Consider the following 17,595-nt stretch of genomic DNA (forward strand, 5'->3'; position numbering starts at 1 on the left):
CATACATGTAAAGAAATCAAAAGAAATATGTACAGAAATTACATGTAATAATGTGACAAGACAAAGAAAAAAATTGAACACCTGAAGAAAGGGAGGTGCAAAAGGCACAGAGAGCTAAGACAGCAGCTGAAATCTATCAGTAGTTACAAAGCAATCCTGCCCCTTGCCAGTGCAAATATCAGCCAGTTGAGTCCAAATTGATGGCCTATATAAAGGTGTCTCATTATAAAGGTTTCACACAAGAAACATCTCATGAGGGATAAAAGCAAAGCGCTGTCTCAAGAGCTTCACAACCTTATTGTTGCAAAACATACTGATGGCATTGGTTACAGAAGGATTTCTAAACTTCTGAATGTTCCATTGAATACTGTTGGTGCGATAATCCGAAAGTCGAAACAACATTATTTCACCATAAACCAGCCATGGCCAGGTGCTCACAAGATTTCTGACAGAGTGAAAAGAATCGTCAGAAGAGTTGACTGAAGAGCCAAGGACTACTTGTGGAGAGCAACTGAACAAAGCTTCAAAGAAAACAATAAGTAATGCCCTGTATGGTTTTTGCTCACCACACGAGACTCCATTGCTGAAGAAAAAGCATGTTGAAACTCTTTTAAAGTTTCCTGCACAATATTTAGACAAGCCTATGTCAGATGAGACCAAACTTAAGGTCTTTTGATGTCATCCAAAGAGGTCTCTTTGGAATGGCAAACTTAATATATTTGAAAAAAGGATGAATGCAAAAATGTACAGAGACATTGATAAAAAAAATATGTTGTCACCCACCAGGATGATGAAGATGAAACAAGGCTGCACATTTCAGCAAGGCAATGGATCCCAAACACACAGCCAAGGAAACTCTCAACCTGTTAATTCTAGAATAGAATTTAAAATTCTTCTTCTTACTTATAAGGTTTTGAATAATCAGGTTCCATCTTATCTTAGGGACCTCGTAGTACCATATCACCCCAATAGAGCGCTTCGCTCTCAGACTGCAGGCTTACTTGTAGTTCCTAGGGTTTGTAAGAGTAGAATGGGAGGCAGAGCCTTCAGCTTTCAGGGTCCTCTCCTGTGGAACCAGCTCCCAATTCAGATCAGTGAGACAGACACCCTCTCTACTTTTAAGATTAGGCTTAAAACTTTCCTTTTTGCTAAAGCTTATAGTTAGGGCTGGATCAGGTGACCCTGAACCATCCCTTAGTTATGCTGCTATAGACGTAGACTGCTGGGGGGTTCCCATGATGCACTGTTTCTTTCTCTTTTTGCTCTGTATGCACCACTCTGCATTTAATCATTAGTGATTGATCTCTGCTCCCCTCCACAGCATGTCTTTTTCCTGGTTCTCTCCCTCAGCCCCAACCAGTCCCAGCAGAAGACTGCCCCTCCCTGAGCCTGGTTCTGCTGGAGGTTTCTTCCTGTTAAAAGGGAGTTTTTCCTTCCCACTGTAGCCAAGTGCTTGCTCACAGGGGGTCGTTTTGACCGTTGGGGTTTTACATAATTATTGTATGGCCTTGCCTTACAATATAAAGCGCCTTGGGGCAACTGTTTGTTGTGATTTGGCGCTATATAAAGAAATTGATTGATTGATACATAAATATAAACTGGGGGTGTCACGGTACACAAAAGTCATGGTTCAGTTTGTATTGAGCAGCACAGAGCTGCCATCAGATACATTATCGCTGTAAGACAAAGAGTAAATGTAACCTTTTTTCATTAAACGTTTATGAATTTATTACATCTCGTCATTCATGTTGGGTTGAATTTACTGTGCAGAGCATCATTTTTTGTCTGTTTATGTAGTGTGACGTGTGGAACCAGCCTCTCTTCAATATTTTGTTAGTTTTACTTTTATGCAAATAACGGCATCTCTTAAGCATCACTCTGTACAGATTTGAAATCGTTTGTACAACTTTTAGCTGCCATATAAGGGAAATTTTACACTAATTATGGAAAATGTCAACTGATAAGTTGGTGGCGTTTTCTGTGTAAACACTGTGTATGCACTGATGTCATCCTAGGACAGCGATTCAACACAAACACGTATCAGTACACTTTCACTTTTCGGTTTATGTTTCAGAAGAAAAAGGTAAATTAACCAATTCCATTTATTGTCCTGAAGTTTCTGACTGGAATAATCTGTTCACTCACTTTAACTACCTCATTTACTGTTTCTATTGTGTGTGTGTGTGTGTGTGTGTGTGTGTCTCTCTGTGTCGTGGTCTCTGCGTTTTGTTTATGGGATGGTGTTCAGTCCTCAGTCTTTAACTGTCTTTTACCCCTTGGCCTGTCTTTGGTTTTGCATCTGGGGTTTTTGTCTGTATTGGTCTGTGTCCTCTTACTTCCCCTCCCTGGTGACGGCTCCTAGTGGTGTCTGTGTCTAAGTTTCTCTGAGCCTTCATGTCTGATTGTCTTTATCTTCATCTGTCTTTCGTTATTTTACTGTCTGCAGTTTAGTTCCTTTAGTCATTGTAGTCTGGTTTTATTTATGTCTCTTTCCTGGGTTTAATTAATCTTGGTTTTGTGTCGATATTGTTCCTAGTTTGTTCTTCCTGTTTCATTTTCATGGTCATGGTTTGCTTGTATGTGTTGGTTAACTTTTTCCTGTGTACGTTGATGATTTGTAATTACCCTCACCTGTCTTCTGTTTGTGTGATTACCCCTGTGTGTACTTAAGTCCGTGTTTGCCTTTATGTGTTTGCTGGTTCCTTCACTTGGCTCCCTTTGCTTACACTGATCCCTCTGCAGTATTTTTGTAAGTACCTTTAAGAGCTGATAATCACCTTTTGTAAGCCAGTGTTTTATTTTTGTGTAGACTGTTTGTATTCCTGTGTCACGTTGATTTGGACTTCATATCCACGCCCTTTCTCATCACCTGTTTGAACTGTCTGCCACTAAGTGAACATTAAATCAGATTGTTTTTTTGCAACTCATCTTTCTGACTCATTGCTGCCTGCATCTTGGGTTCCATTTTGCCGTTGATTAATCACAACAGTTTCCTCTTTTCAAACACAGACGGAACACAAAAACTACTTGGATGAAGACAAGTATCTCAGCTAGTCTCACAAAATTAGACTGCCTTGAAAAAGTTCAATATTTTTGGTCAGGTATTTCAGAGGGTGAACATTTTATATATTCTAGATTTGTTAAACAGAATTCTAAAATGTTTCTAGCATTTAAAATTTTTTGGTAATTATTACCTTCTTGTAATTACCTTCTTGTAAATGTCGCTATCTCTGTACTTTCTACCGTCAATAAAAGACATTATATTCATGTCTTTCATGATACTAATGAAGTACTCAGTTTCCTCCTCGCTACTAAAGTGTGGTGCTGTGCTGCCGCGTCTGGATTTCCCCATGCTTGTTTACCTCTGCTTCTGTGGTGTCCGGTGGGTTGCGTGCGCCACATACAAGTAGTTGCCGTACTCAAAAGACCAAGATTCCTTGCGGATAGGACATGCGCAGAACACAAAATAATGTTCCTTTCTATGGGGATATTCCGATGCACATTTATATGACCTGATATTTGGGTTAGAAAAGTAGTAACCCAGGGGTCATATTCAGCTTTTTAAAAACCGTAATATGAGCATATTCGGGTTTTTGCGGGTGTTTACATGGCCGTGCGCAACCGGGTTATCGCTAATATTCCAGTTATGAAAGGGTTATTGGCTGCATGTAAACGTAGCCACTGACTGTGGAAACTTCACACGTGTTGTGCTGCCTTGGTTTCTGCTCTGCTCCTCCTCCATTCCTGTTTCTCCAGGCGCCGCGTTACGGAGCTGATTCTACTCACTTGTCAGCAATCACCAGCACCTGTATTTATACTCCGGTTCTGCCTCTCTACAACTGCCAGAAACTCAGCTTAGCCTGTTTTTTGTCAAAGCAGGAAAATGTGCATTACACCAGAATTCCATTTCATTACTCTGGTTCATTTTTCAGTGCAATCAAATCAAACTGGATCCCTCCAAAATCAGTGCCGTTTCACAAAAAAAAGGGGTTGAACACATCAACATAGGGACATGGGTGGGGCCCATGTTTCACCAGGATTCAACATAAATTAATGAATAAGAGCGAAATACCACACAAACTAGCTAGAACTGCCTGTACATGATTTTTTTTGTTGTTGTTGTTCCAGTACTGTGATAGTGCAAACCTGGATTTCACATGGGACTGAGTGAAAGTCAACATACCTCGTTTTTAATTGGGGGGGGGGATCATTTGTAGTGTGGTCTTGAATGGATTTCACCAGTTTATTATGAACTGTCATTCATGGCCAAGACTTTAAACAATTAAAGATATAAACAAGAGCATTGTTTATCCACATAAACTCATCATTTCATCTGTTAAAATTCACCAGAATAGCTACTTCAAAGTATGAAAAAAATCAAAATTTTCCTTCCCCTCACAGTTGCCCATCAGTCTTTTTCCTTCCTGACTGTTCTCATCCCTGATATATTGAAATACTGCTATTATCAAAATAAATAAACTGAACTGATCTAAATTTACAGCAAAATAATTTTATTTACATGAATCATGTGTCTGTCTGTATGTGGTCCTGCAATAGACTGGCATCCTGTCCAGGGTGTACCCCGTCTCTCACTCTGTGACTGCTGTGATAGGCTCCAGTCTCCCCACGAGTGTCCTACTTTTCCTACTACAATTCTGCACTACAATTTGTAAGATATATGCAAAAAATGTTTTTATTTTTTTTTTTAAAGATGAATAAATGAATACATAAAGCAGTCTGGTGACAAACATGCATGACTTTAACGTGCTTGCATTATGTGTTCTATCAAGGAAAATATAAGTATTGCATCAGGACTCATCAGATACTCAATTCAGATAACTCAGACTGGGATGTGGAGAAAAAATTAAATAAACTTGAGCAATCACAGATTCCGGACATCAGCCAATCTGGATTTACCTCCAAAATTCAGTGGAATCTTCCATGCCCTAATATCTATCTGTGGTGAGAATCCGTGAAGTAGTTTTGCCTAATACTGGTGGTTGGCTCACACTGCGGTATTGTATCACTTCCTGTTCCGGAGCACAGAGATACTTTGCTGTATCTGTTAGCTGTTTAATCTGCATAGTTAGATTGATCTAGATAACGATTTGTTTCACAGTGTAATCTTGACGTGCCTTAACTAAAGCACTCCACTACTGAATCACCTCTAAATTATTCACACATTATTCACTTTGAGTGTTTTTAGGAATCCGCTAGCTTAGCGCAGCTATTAGCTCTTAGACGGTTTAGCATGGCGGCATCTCCTGTCTCTCCCCCCACTTTTCTGCGCTAGGTGTGAAATGTTTAGTTATTCCTCGGCTTCCTTTAGCAGTAACGGTACTTGTAATAAGTGTAGCTTGTTCGTAGCTTTGGAGGCCAGGCACGGCGAATTGGAGACTCGGCTCCGCACCTTGGAAAATCCTACAGCTAGCCAGGCCCCTGTAGTTGGTGCGGACCAAGGTAGCTTAGACGCCGTTAGATGTCCAACGAGCAGATCCCGAGCAGCCGGGAAAGCAGGCCGGTTGGGTGACTGTGAGGAGGAAGCGTAGTCCTAAACAGAAGCCCCCTGTACACCACCAACACATTCACATCTCTAACTGTTGTTCCCCACTCGGCGACACACCCGCCGAGGAACAAACTCTGGTTATTGGCGACTCTGTTTTGAGAAATGTGAAGTTAGCGACACAAGCAACCATAGTCAATTGTCTTCTGGGGGCCAGAGCAGGCAACATTGAAGGAAATTTGAAACTGCTGGCTAAGGCTAAGCGTAAATTTGGTAAGATTGTAATTCACGTCGGCAGTAATGACACCCGGTTACGCCAACTGGAGGTCACTAAAATTAACATTGAATCGGTGTGTAACTTTGCAAAAACAATGTCGGACTCTGTGGTTTTCTCTGGGCCCCTCCCCAATCGGACCGGGAGTGACATGTTTAGCCGCATGTTCTCCTTGAATTGCTGGCTGTCAGAGTGGTGTCCAAAAAATGAGGTGGGCTTCACAGATAATTGGCAAAGCTTCTGGGGAAAACCTGGTCTTGTTAGGAGAGACGGCATCCATCCCACTTTGGATGGAGCAGCTCTCATTTCTAGAAATCAGGCCAATTTTATTAAACCCTCCAAACCGTGACTATCCAGGGTTGGGACCAGGAAGCAGAGTTGTAGTCTTACACACCTCTCTGCAGCTTCTCTCCCCCTGCCATACCCCCCAATACCCCATCCCCGTAGAGACGGTGCCTGCTCCCAGACCACCAACAACCAGTAAAAATCTATTTAAGCATAAAAATTCAAAAAGAAAAAATAATATAGCACCTTCAACTGCACCACAGACTAAAACAGTTAAATGTGGTTTATTAAACATTAGGTCTCTCTTCTAAGTCCTTGTTAGTAAATGATATAATAATTGATCAACATATTGATTTATTCTGCCTTACAGAAACCTGGTTACAGCAGGATGAATATGTTAGTTTAAATGAGTAAACACCCCCGAATCACACTAACTGTCAGAATGCTCATAGCACAGGCCGAGGGGGAGGATTAGCAGCAATCTTCCACTCCAGCTTATTAATTAATCAAAAACCCAGACAGAGCTTTAATTCATTTGAAAGCTTGACTCTTAGTCTTGTCCATCCAAATTAGAAGTCCCAAAAACCAGTTTTATTTGTTATTATCTATCGTCCACCTGGTCATTACTGTGAGTTTCTCTGTGAATTGTCAGACCTTTTGTCTGACTTACTGCTTAGCTCAGATAAGATAATTATAGTGGGCGATTTTAACATCCACATAGATGCTGAGAATGACAGCCTCAACACTGCATTTAATCTATTAATAGACTCAATTGGCTTCGCTCAAAATGTAAATGAGTCCACCCACCACTTTAACCATACTTTAGATCTTGTTCTGACTTATGGTATGGAAATTGAAGACTTAACAGTATTCCCTGAAAACCCCCTTCTGTCTGATCATTTCTTAATAACATTTACATTTACTTTAATGGACTACCCAGCAGTGGGGAATAAGTTTCATTACAGTAGAAGTCTTTCAGAAAGCGCTGTAACTAGGTTTAAGGATATGATTCCTTCTTTGTTATGTTCTCCAATGCCATATACCAACACAGTGCAGAGTAGCTACCTAAACTCTGTGAGTGAGATAGATTATCTCGTCAATAGTTTTACATCCTCATTAAGCACAGCTTTGGATGCTGTAGCTCCTCTGAAAAAGAGAGCCTTAAAGCAGAAGTGCCTGACTCCATGATATAACTCACAAACTCGCAGCTTAAAGCAGATAACCCGTAAGTTGGAGAGGAAATGGCGTCTCACTAATTTAGAAGATCTTCACTTAGCCTGGAAAAAGAGTCTGTTGCTCTACAAAAAAAGCCCTCTGTAAAGCTAGGACATCTTACTACTCATCACTAATTGAAGAAAATAAGAACAACCCCAGGTTTCTTTTCAGCACTGTAGCCAGGCTGACAAAGAGTCAGAGCTCTACTGAGCCGAGTATTCCTTTAACTTTAACTAGTAATGACTTCATGACTTTCTTTGCTAATAAAATTTTAACTATTAGAGAAAAAATTACTCATAACCATCCCAAAGACATTGTTGTGTGCTGGGGTGTTTGGCTGGCTTGGTTTCTGTTTTTCCCACCAGGTGGTATGCATTCAGGACTGAGTGGCTGAGCATTAGGACCTCACCCTGAACACCTGAGGCTTGTTTTCACGTGCAGATCATCAGGACTCACAGCTGTGGTGTATTCTGTCTTGATCAGAGATTGCTGCATTTAAACCTTGAATGCACAGTGTGTGATTGCCAGAGACTCGACCTTGTGAGCAGACGTGTGAGATCGGCGTCGGGAGAACAATCTCACCATTACGGACGCAGAGACCGCTCCAGGTTTGACGCCACAGTCTGTGAAGGAGGATTGGGTGAGGTCTCACGCTCTTCAGCACACTTCCTGAGGTAATTTGGTTTTGGTGACTTTTATGAAGTAATGACAGTGGATTTGGTGTCCCTCACACCTTGTGTTAGTGAGCTCTCATGTTATGCTAATTGTCTAATCAGCTTCTGCTGCAGTGGAGATTTGAACTGAGTTGTTCCGTGCCTGCAGGGTGAGAAGCTGATATATATTTAAGCCAGGAAGTGTTTGCTGATTGTGTGCACCCTTTTGAGCTGTGTCTCACTGGGTGGAGAGTGTTGGACTCACCTCATGTTTTCTTTCTTCACAGACTCAGTTTGTCGCAGCCACCTGGGGGGGGGTGTCAGCGGGGTCCCTGGGTCCAAACTGCTGTGGCTCCGGACCGTTTGCGCTGCTGAGAGCGCGCCGTGTTTTCACCTCACCAGACCGCGGACATTTTTGGTTGTTTATCACTGCACTTATTATGATTATTAAATTCTGTTATCCTTTGCTCTGCTTATTTTATGCTGGGTCCTGTCAAACGCTGGGTCGGTGCTCCGACCGCGTCCGACACATAACAGACATATCGTTATCTTTGGCTGCTTTCAGTAATGCCGGTATTTGGTTAGACTCTTTCTCTCCGATTGTTCTGTCTGAGTTATTTTCATTAGTTACTTCCTCCAAACCATCAACATGTCTATTAGACCCCATTCCTACCAGGCTGCTCAAGGAAGCCCTACCATTAATTAATGCTTCGATCTTAAATATGATCAATCTATCTTTATTAGTTGGCTATGTACCACAGGCTTTTAAGGTGGCAGTAATTAAACCATTACTTAAAAAGCCATCACTTGACCCAGCTATCTTAGCTAATTATAGGCCAATCTCCAACCTTCCTTTTCTCTCAAAAATTCTTGAAAGGGTAGTTGTAAAACAGCTAACTGATCATCTGCAGAGGAATGGTCTATTTGAAGAGTTTCAGTCAGGTTTTTGAATTCATCATAGTACAGAAACAGCATTAGTGAAGGTTATGTAGTAGGATGGATGACCTTAATGATGTTCAGCTGGTGGATTGAGTGCAGCTGGTTGTGGCAGAGGAGTGTTTGCATAAAAAAGGGAGTGTGTGTGCTCTTCTTTCTCTTTCTGGAGACTGACTGCAGGTGTTTGGACGTGTTCACTTCCATGTTCCCGTGAAGACAGGTAGGCGCCAGCCACAGCTGCAGGCTCGTTGAGGTGTAGTGGTGAGAGTTTAAGGAGGTGGTTTTGTTGTACAGAGACCTCTGTGTGGGCTGTTGTTGGTGGTGCGCTGCTGAGTTTGTGGTGCTCTTGACGCTCTGGGGTGGTGTCGAGTTACAGCTGATTGCTGTGACGGACGGTTCGGTATGTACAGCACAAAGTAAGCTCCTCTTTCAGATATTTGTGTTATATTTATTTGTTTAAAATGTAGGATTTTGGACCAAGCTGTGGAAGGAGGCCCTGCTGCTTTGCTCTGGTGCTCTGCTGAAAGATTTCGTCCCGTGGGACCAGTGGATGTGCCCTGTTTGCTGCGGCGGCTTTGCGCTGAGTGTGGACATTTGGAAAACTCTGCCAGCTGCGTGTGCTGCCGGGCTGCGTGATGCAAGGGCGCCGTCATGTGGTCATAATTGGTGGTGTTTTAAATGAGTTTTTTATGATACTGTCTTTTTAACTAGAACTTCAATTGTTAATAAATTATTTGTTTGTATTTGGGAACCACGTCTCTGTCTCAATTACAACGAACCTGTGTGTCTTAGGTTGAAGTTATTCAATTGTCGAATTCCCTGGGTGAAATTCCCAGGGTAGTGTCAGAAGTCCGACATACCATGTTCATTCATGATTTCTAATTGCCTTGACGATTGAGGAGTAAATTGTCCGCTTTGCCACAGTTACAAATGATCTTCTTATGGCCTCAGACAGTGGACTCATCTCTGTGCTTGTTCTGTTAGACCTCAGTGCTGCTTTTGATACTGTTGACCAAAAAATTTTATTACAGAGTAGAGCATGCCATGGGTATTAAAGGCACTGCGCTGCGGTGGTTTGAATCATATTTATCTAATATATTACAATTTGTTCATGTAAATGGGGAATCTTCTTCACAGACTAAAGTTAATTATGGAGTTCCACAAGGTTCTGTGCTAGGACCAATTTTATTCATTTTATACATGCTTCCCTTAGGTAGTATTATTAGAAAGCATTGAAACCGCAGAGCGCTGACATTTGCTGTTTGGTTTGCTTATGTATTTTGGGTCAAGGGTGAATGCAGCGAAAACGGAAATTTGATGGGACGAATATTTTTTGAGAAATTGGTGATTATAGCTAACCATGCACCATCAGAGTTTGACATTTTGGGGTTTTAAATGTTACTGAGGTTCATGTAACTTTAACAGTGTCGTTAGTGTTAATGATTTACTGTGTTTTGTAGTTCAATTGGTTTAGTCAGTTTAGTTAGGTGTCATGTTGCCAGTACCAAGAGTGAAATAGATTACAATTTGTTCATGTAAATGGGGAATCTTCTTCACAGACTAAGGTTAATTATGGAGTTCCACAAGGTTCTGTGCTAGGACCAATTTTATTCACTTTATACATGCTTCCCTTAGGCAGTATTATTAGACGGCATTGCTTAAATTTTCATTGTTACGCAGATGATACCCAGCTTTATCTATCCATGAAGCCAGAGGACACACACCAATTAGCTAAACTGCAGGATTGTCTTACAGACATAAAGACATGGATGACCTCTAATTTCCTGCTTTTAAACTCAGATAAACTGAAGTTATTGTACTTGGCCCCACAAATCTTAGAAACATGGTGTCTAACCAGATCCTTACTCTGGATGGCATTACCCTGACCTCTAGTAATACTGTGAGAATTCTTGGAGTCATTTTTGATCAGGATATGTCATTCAAAGCGCATATTAAACAAATATGTAGGACTGCTTTTTTGCATTTACGCAATATCTCTAAAATTAGAAAGGTCTTGTCTCAGAGTGATGCTGAAAAACTAATTCATGCATTTATTTCCTCTAGGCTGGACTATTGTAATTCATTATTATCAGGTTGTCCTAAAAGTTCCGTGAAAAGCCTTCAGTTAATTCAAAATGCTGCAGCCACAGTACTGACAGGGACTAGAAGGAGAGAGCATATTTCACCCATATTGGCCTCTCTTCATTGGCTTCCTGTTAATTCTAGAATAGAATTTAAAATTCTTCTTCTTACTTATAAGGTTTTGAATAATCAGGGACCTCATAGTACCATATCACCCCAATAGAGCGCTTCGCTCTCAGACTGCAGGCTTACTTGTAGTTCCTAGAGTTTTTAAGAGTAGAATGGGAGGCAGAGCCTTCAGCTTTCAGGCTCCTCTCCTGTGGAACCAGCTCCCAATTTGGATCGGGAAGACAGACACTTTTAAGATTAGGCTTAAAACTTTCCTTTTTGCTAAAGCTTATAGTTAGGGCTGGATCAGGTGACCCTGAACCATCCCTTAGTTATGCTGCTATAGACTTAGACTGCTGGGGGGTTCCCATGATGCACTGAGTGTTTCTTTCTCTTTTTGCTCTGTATGCACCACTCTACATTTAATCATTAGTGATTGATCTCTGCTCTCTTCCACAGCATGTCTTTTTCCTGATTCTCTCCCCTCAGCCCCAACCAGTCCCAGCAGAAGACTGCCCCTCCCTGAGCCTGGTTCTGCTGGAGGTTTCTTCCTGTTAAAAGGGAGTTTTTCCTTCCCACTGTCGCCAAGTGCTTGCTCACAGGGGTCGTTTTGACCATTGGGGTTTTTCTGTAATTATTGTATGGCTTTTGCCTTACAATATAAAGCGCCTTGGGGCAACTGTTTGTTATGATTTGGCGCTATATAAATAAAATTGATTTGATTAATATATATATCTATGTTGAAATTTCCTCAAAATCTGTGCAGTATTACATCCTTGGCGGACGTAACAAATAATTGATCGGGACATCTGGACATGAAATCATATTTTCACTGTTCATATTTAAAAGTGCTATTGTTTGAAAGCAATACCATGGGAAAAGCTCCCAGGCTGGGTTTGAATCTACAGCCTCATGAGGCAGCAGCATTTGTCATACACTCAACAAAAATATAAACGCAACACTTTTGGTTTTGCTCCAATTTTGTATGAGATGAACTCAAAGATCTAAAACTTTTTCCACATACACAATATCACCATTTCCCTCAAATATTGTTCACAAACCAGTCTAAATCTGTGATAGTGACCACTTCTCCTTTGCTGAGATAATCCATCCCACCTCACAGGTGTGCCATATCAAGATGCTGATTAGACACCATGATTAGTGCACAGGTGTGCCTTAGACTGCCCACAATAAAAGGCCACTCTGAAAGGTGCAGTTTTGTTTTATTGGGGGGGGGGATACCAGTCAGTATCTGGTGTGACCACCATTTGCCTCATGCAGTGCAACACATCTCCTTCGCATAGAGTTGATCAGGTTGTCAATTGTGGCCTGTGGAATGTTGGTCCACTCCTCTTCAATGGCTGTACAAAGTTGCTGGATATTGGCAGGAACTGGTACACGCTGTCGTATACGCCGGTCCAGAGCATCCCAACATGTCCGGTGAGTATGCCGGCCATGCAAGAACTGGGACATTTTCAGCTTCCAAGAACTGTGTACAGATCCTTGCAACATGGGGCCGTGCATTATCCTGCTGCAACATGAGGTGATGTTCTTGGATGTATGGCACAACAATGGGCCTCAGGATCTTGTCACGGTATCTCTGTGCATTCAAAATGCCATCAATAAAATGCACCTGTGTTCTTCGTCCATAACAGACGCCTGCCCATACCATAACCCCACCGCCACCATGGGCCACTCGATCCACAACACTGACATCAGAAAACTGCGCACCCCAAACAACGCCACACACGCTGTCTGCCATCTGCCCTGAACAGTGTGAACCGGGATTCATCCGTTAAGAGAACACCTCTCCAACGTGCCAAATGCCAGCAAATGTGAGCATTTGCCCACTCAAGTCGGTTACGACGACGAACTGGAGTCAGGTCGAGACCCCGATGAGGACGACGAGCATGCAGATGAGCTTCCCTGAGACGGTTTCTGACAGTTTGTGCAGAAATTCTTTGGTTATGCAAACCGATTGTTTCAGCAGCTGTCCGAGTGGCTGGTCTCAGACGATCTTGGAGGTGAACATGCTGCATGTGGAGGTCCTGGGCTGGTGTGGTTACACGTGGTCTGCGGTTGTGAGGCTGGTTGGATGTAATGCCAAATTCTCTGAAATGCCTTTGGAGACGGCTTATGGTAGAGAAATGAACATTCAATACACGAGCAACAGCTCTGGTTGACATTCCTGCTGTCAGCATGCCAATTGCACGCTCCCTCAAATCTTGCAACATCTGTGGCATTGTGCTGTGTGATAAAACTGCACCTTTCAGAGTGGCCTTTTATTGTGGGCAGTCTAAGGCACACCTGTGCACTAATCATGGTGTCTAATCAGCATCTTGATATGGCACACCTGTGAGGTGGGATGGATTATCTCAGCAAAGGAGAAGTGCTCACTATCACAGATTTAGACTGGTTTGTGAACAATATTTGAGGGAAATGGTGATATTGTGTATGTGGAAAAAGTTTTAGATCTTTGAGTTCATCTCATACAAAATGGGAGCAAAACCAAAAGTGTTGCGTTTATATTTTTGTTGAGTGTAGTATCACCACTCACAGCATTCATCACAAAAAGCTTTTTTCCCTCCTAATTTTTCCACTATGATTAGGGCTAAAATGACAACTTAAGCTGAATCAATACAGATATGATCACCTCAGAGAGACAGCTGCGCAAGGTTCAGCATGCTGATTAATAAAACAACACCTGAAGATTTAAAAGAAACTCTGAAATATCTGAACACTTCAGTTTTGTGCATGATGGGTAAAGCTCGGATATCTCACCGGTATGTGTGGTGCAGCACCATCATTTTGTCCTCGAGCTCCTTTGACTGACCTTGGGTCAGCTTCACCACTTTAGAGTAGTCACTGCCATGTAGTTCAGGATCATACTCGCCCAGCTCTGACTGCAAGGCGTAGGAGCCCAGCAGGGCTAGAGTGACGAAGGAACAGGGCAAGCGGCCCTGCAGGATGTCCTTACGCAGCTGGAGACACAAGTAGTACCTGAAATGTAAAACCAGGAATCACATGAACGTCCTACAACATCAGCGATGGTATCAACATCTGATAAAATTCCTTTTACATCTTGTTTAATCTTAAGGCAGCAATGTGCCAGTCTTTAATTTATTCAGGGTGTGCTCCAGTTACAAGCACAGAGTCTCTTAACATTTAGAGAAAAACTATTGTTCTTAAAAAAGTAATCAAATAAGTAACTGGTCACAATCTGTCAACTTGAGAGTCGCACACCTACCAGAAAAAAGTTTAGCATTTATTGCAGTAACATCACTTTTAGAACACCTACAATATGGTTTTCTTGACAAGTAGCAACCATACTATATATACCAATGTGTTTAGCCTTCAACATTAATACACTGATTCAGAAACCACCACAAACACACAAAGTTGGATTTCACTGATAAACTAGAAGCACTCAGAGAGTGCAAACCTCCTCCAAGGCCATGGGGTCACTGACGCCATAACATCTACACGCCGTGGAATCATTGAACCTAAAAAAGTCTAACAATGATGCTTGCTCAGTAGTAAAAAAAGTTTAATCTGCTGTGACTGGATAGCATGTATCCTTAGCGCTTGGCATCACAGTTTATTGCAACTTGCACCTTTCCCAGAAGCTACTGTCATCTGAGCAAATAAGAGACAAAATTCAATTTATTATTCAACTAAACTGCAAATATATGAATTTTTTAACATTTATGAAACACTTCTCTAAACAAGGCCATAGGGTCACTGACCCTAAAGCGATTCCCTCATTGGCACAGTGATGTATTTCTTTTTGTCTCTTTCTCTAAAATTGTATATAATAATCATTAGATTATTAATAAATAAACAAAAACAAATTTAAGAAATATTACAATTTGAAAACAAATGCACCCAAACATGATGACAGCTGCAACTGCTTAATGCTAACTTTTAACATTGAAAATGCCATAGACATGCTAACGCGTTAGCATCGGGATCTGGATCATGATCCGGATCACCACTAAAATGTTGTTCATCTCATCATTTCCAACCACTCCACAAAATTTCATCAAAATCCGTTCAAAACTTTTTGAGTTATCCTGACAAACAAACAAACGCGACCGAAAACATAATCTCCTTGACGGAGGTAAGTAAACACACACACACACACACACACACACACACACACACACACACACACACACACACACACACACACACACACACACACACACACACACACACACACACACACATATAAGGTTGGGTAGGATTACTTTGAAATGTAATCCAAAAGTAATCAGATTACAAGTAATCCAAATGTATGTACATACATACATGTAATCCACATGTACGAGGTATATTAGAAAAGCATCCGACCTTATTATTTGTTTCAAAAACCATATGGATTTGAATCACGTGTGATTGCGTCAGACAAGCTTGAACCCTTGTGCGCATGCGTGAGTTTTTCCACGCCTGTCGGTTGCGTCATTCGCCTGTGAGCAGGCTTTGAGTGAGGAGTGGTCCAGCCCCCTCGTCGGATTTTCATTGCCAGGAAATGGCAGAATGATTTGGGCTTTTTTTCCATCAGAATTTTTTCAGAAACTGTTAGAGACTGGCAGCTGGAAACCATTAGAAAAATTTATCTGGCTCTCGGTGAAAATGTTACGGACTTGGTAGAGAATAAGGAGTGTTACTGTTACTGTTACTGCCTCCAGCAGCTGTGGGGCGCGCCGCGCTCCGAAGCCGCCATCAACAGGCTGACAAAAACTCCTGTAACAGTGGAATGTGCCGTTCATTTCCAAACTGGATGCTGTGTTTTATCCGGGACGTCGTCTGACTAGCACAGGAATTGTGAAAAGACGTGGACATCAGCACTTTTTTGGCACATTGAGACAGACGTGCGAAGGAATTCCGCGCATCGCGGCGGTGCTGCATGGCGCACAGCAACGCCGTGATGAAGCCTCACGGGACATGTTCTGGCATGTCCAGGCACATCCACAATTTCTCGGATAATCACTCGATGGAAAAACCACCGACAGCTGTCTGAACACCATCTCAAAACTGTCCTGTGAGACCAAACGGAGGTGGTTTTGTCTCGCTCCAGTAGCGAATCCATCGTGACGCGCAAAGCCTCCGCTCGGCTTTCCATGACAAAATCTCTTGTTAAAAGTGAAATCTGATGGAAAATGGTTGATGTCCAGCTCTTGTGATAACCAGAGAAATGGCACACGATGGTCACGGATCCAGACAGCCATGCGTTTAGAAATGAAATGGTCGTTCAGCCTGTCGATGGCGGCTTCGGAGCGTGGCGCACCCCACAGCCACTGGGGAGCCGTCCTTAAAGCGACAGTAACACTCCTTATTCTCTACCAAGCCCGTAACATTTTCACCGAAAGCCAGATAAATTTTTCTAATGGTTTCCAGCTGCCAGTCTCTAACAGTTTCTGAAAAAATTCTGACGGAAAAAAAGCCCAAATCATTCCGCCATTTCCTGACAATGAAAATCCGACGAGGGGGCTGGACCACTCCTCACTCAAAGCCTGCTCACAGGCGAATGACGCAACCGACAGGCGTGGAAAAACTCATGCATGCGCACGAGGGTTCAAGCTTGTCTGACGCAATCACACGTGATTCAAATCCATATGGTTTTTGAAAAAAATAATAAGGTCGGATACTTTTCTAATAGACCTCGTATTCTTTCAAAGTAATCCTACCCAACCTTGTGTGTGTGTGTGTGTGTATATATATATATATATATTCTGAGGTGTCTTTCACATGATAATTTCAGGGGTGAAAGTGCACGTCGTGTTGGCGATTTGATCGCACCACGTAGCACGAGATTTATGCGTGAAAGGTTTTTTTTTATTTCAAAATTCTCTGTGCACAATAGCCTGCACCGGCGCCCCTCTCACGTCCTGTCTGCACCAGTTAAAGACGAGTTTACTCTCCAGCACAACACGGGTCGTGCTAGTGCATGAGTCAAAGATATGCTCGTGTCGGGGCCTTAAAGATTTGATTCTTGCAGGAACTGTGCAACTTTGCACATGAGCAGCATGTTAAATATATTAAAGACATTGTAGGCTACTGTAGCCTGCTACAAATGATAACGTTTGTCCAGCACACTAAAGTCTACTTCAACACGTCATGGGCGGGACATTCTGTTGATTATTTTCATGCATTCATCAAATTTACATTTATTTTGGGGAAGATTTCGCTGAAATAAAGACACGAAAATACAGACTGGGATGCAGAGACCCTCCAATATAATAGACAGAGGTGTCAAGTAACGAAGTACAAATACTTCGTTACTGTACTTAAGTACACTTTTTAGGTATCTATACTTTACTCCATTACTTATTTTTCTGCCTACTTCTGACTTCTACTCATTACATTTTCACACAAGTATGTGTACTTTCTATTCCTTACATTTTTAAAACAAACAGTCTCGTTACTCTTGGCTTCAGTTTAATGTTTATATATATATATATATAAAAGAATAAACGAAGCAATAGGTCGAAGCATTGCTTCAATCTGCGAACCACTGCTTCGATTGGTTCACAATT

General features: G+C 41.9%; 1 protein-coding gene across 1 annotated transcript in view; it reads right to left on the minus strand.

Moving 5' to 3' along the window:
* epb41a (erythrocyte membrane protein band 4.1a) overlaps nt 1–17,595 on the minus strand; it is a 349,346-nt gene that overhangs the window by 220,167 nt on the left and 111,584 nt on the right. The window contains exon 8 of the mRNA XM_034160644.1: nt 13,838–14,056. Coding sequence (XP_034016535.1) covers nt 13,838–14,056 — 219 coding nt within the window. The remainder of the gene's footprint in view (nt 1–13,837; nt 14,057–17,595) is intronic.

This window comes from Thalassophryne amazonica, chromosome 20, assembly GCF_902500255.1.
Source record: "Thalassophryne amazonica chromosome 20, fThaAma1.1, whole genome shotgun sequence".
Classification (NCBI taxonomy): domain Eukaryota; kingdom Metazoa; phylum Chordata; class Actinopteri; order Batrachoidiformes; family Batrachoididae; genus Thalassophryne; species Thalassophryne amazonica.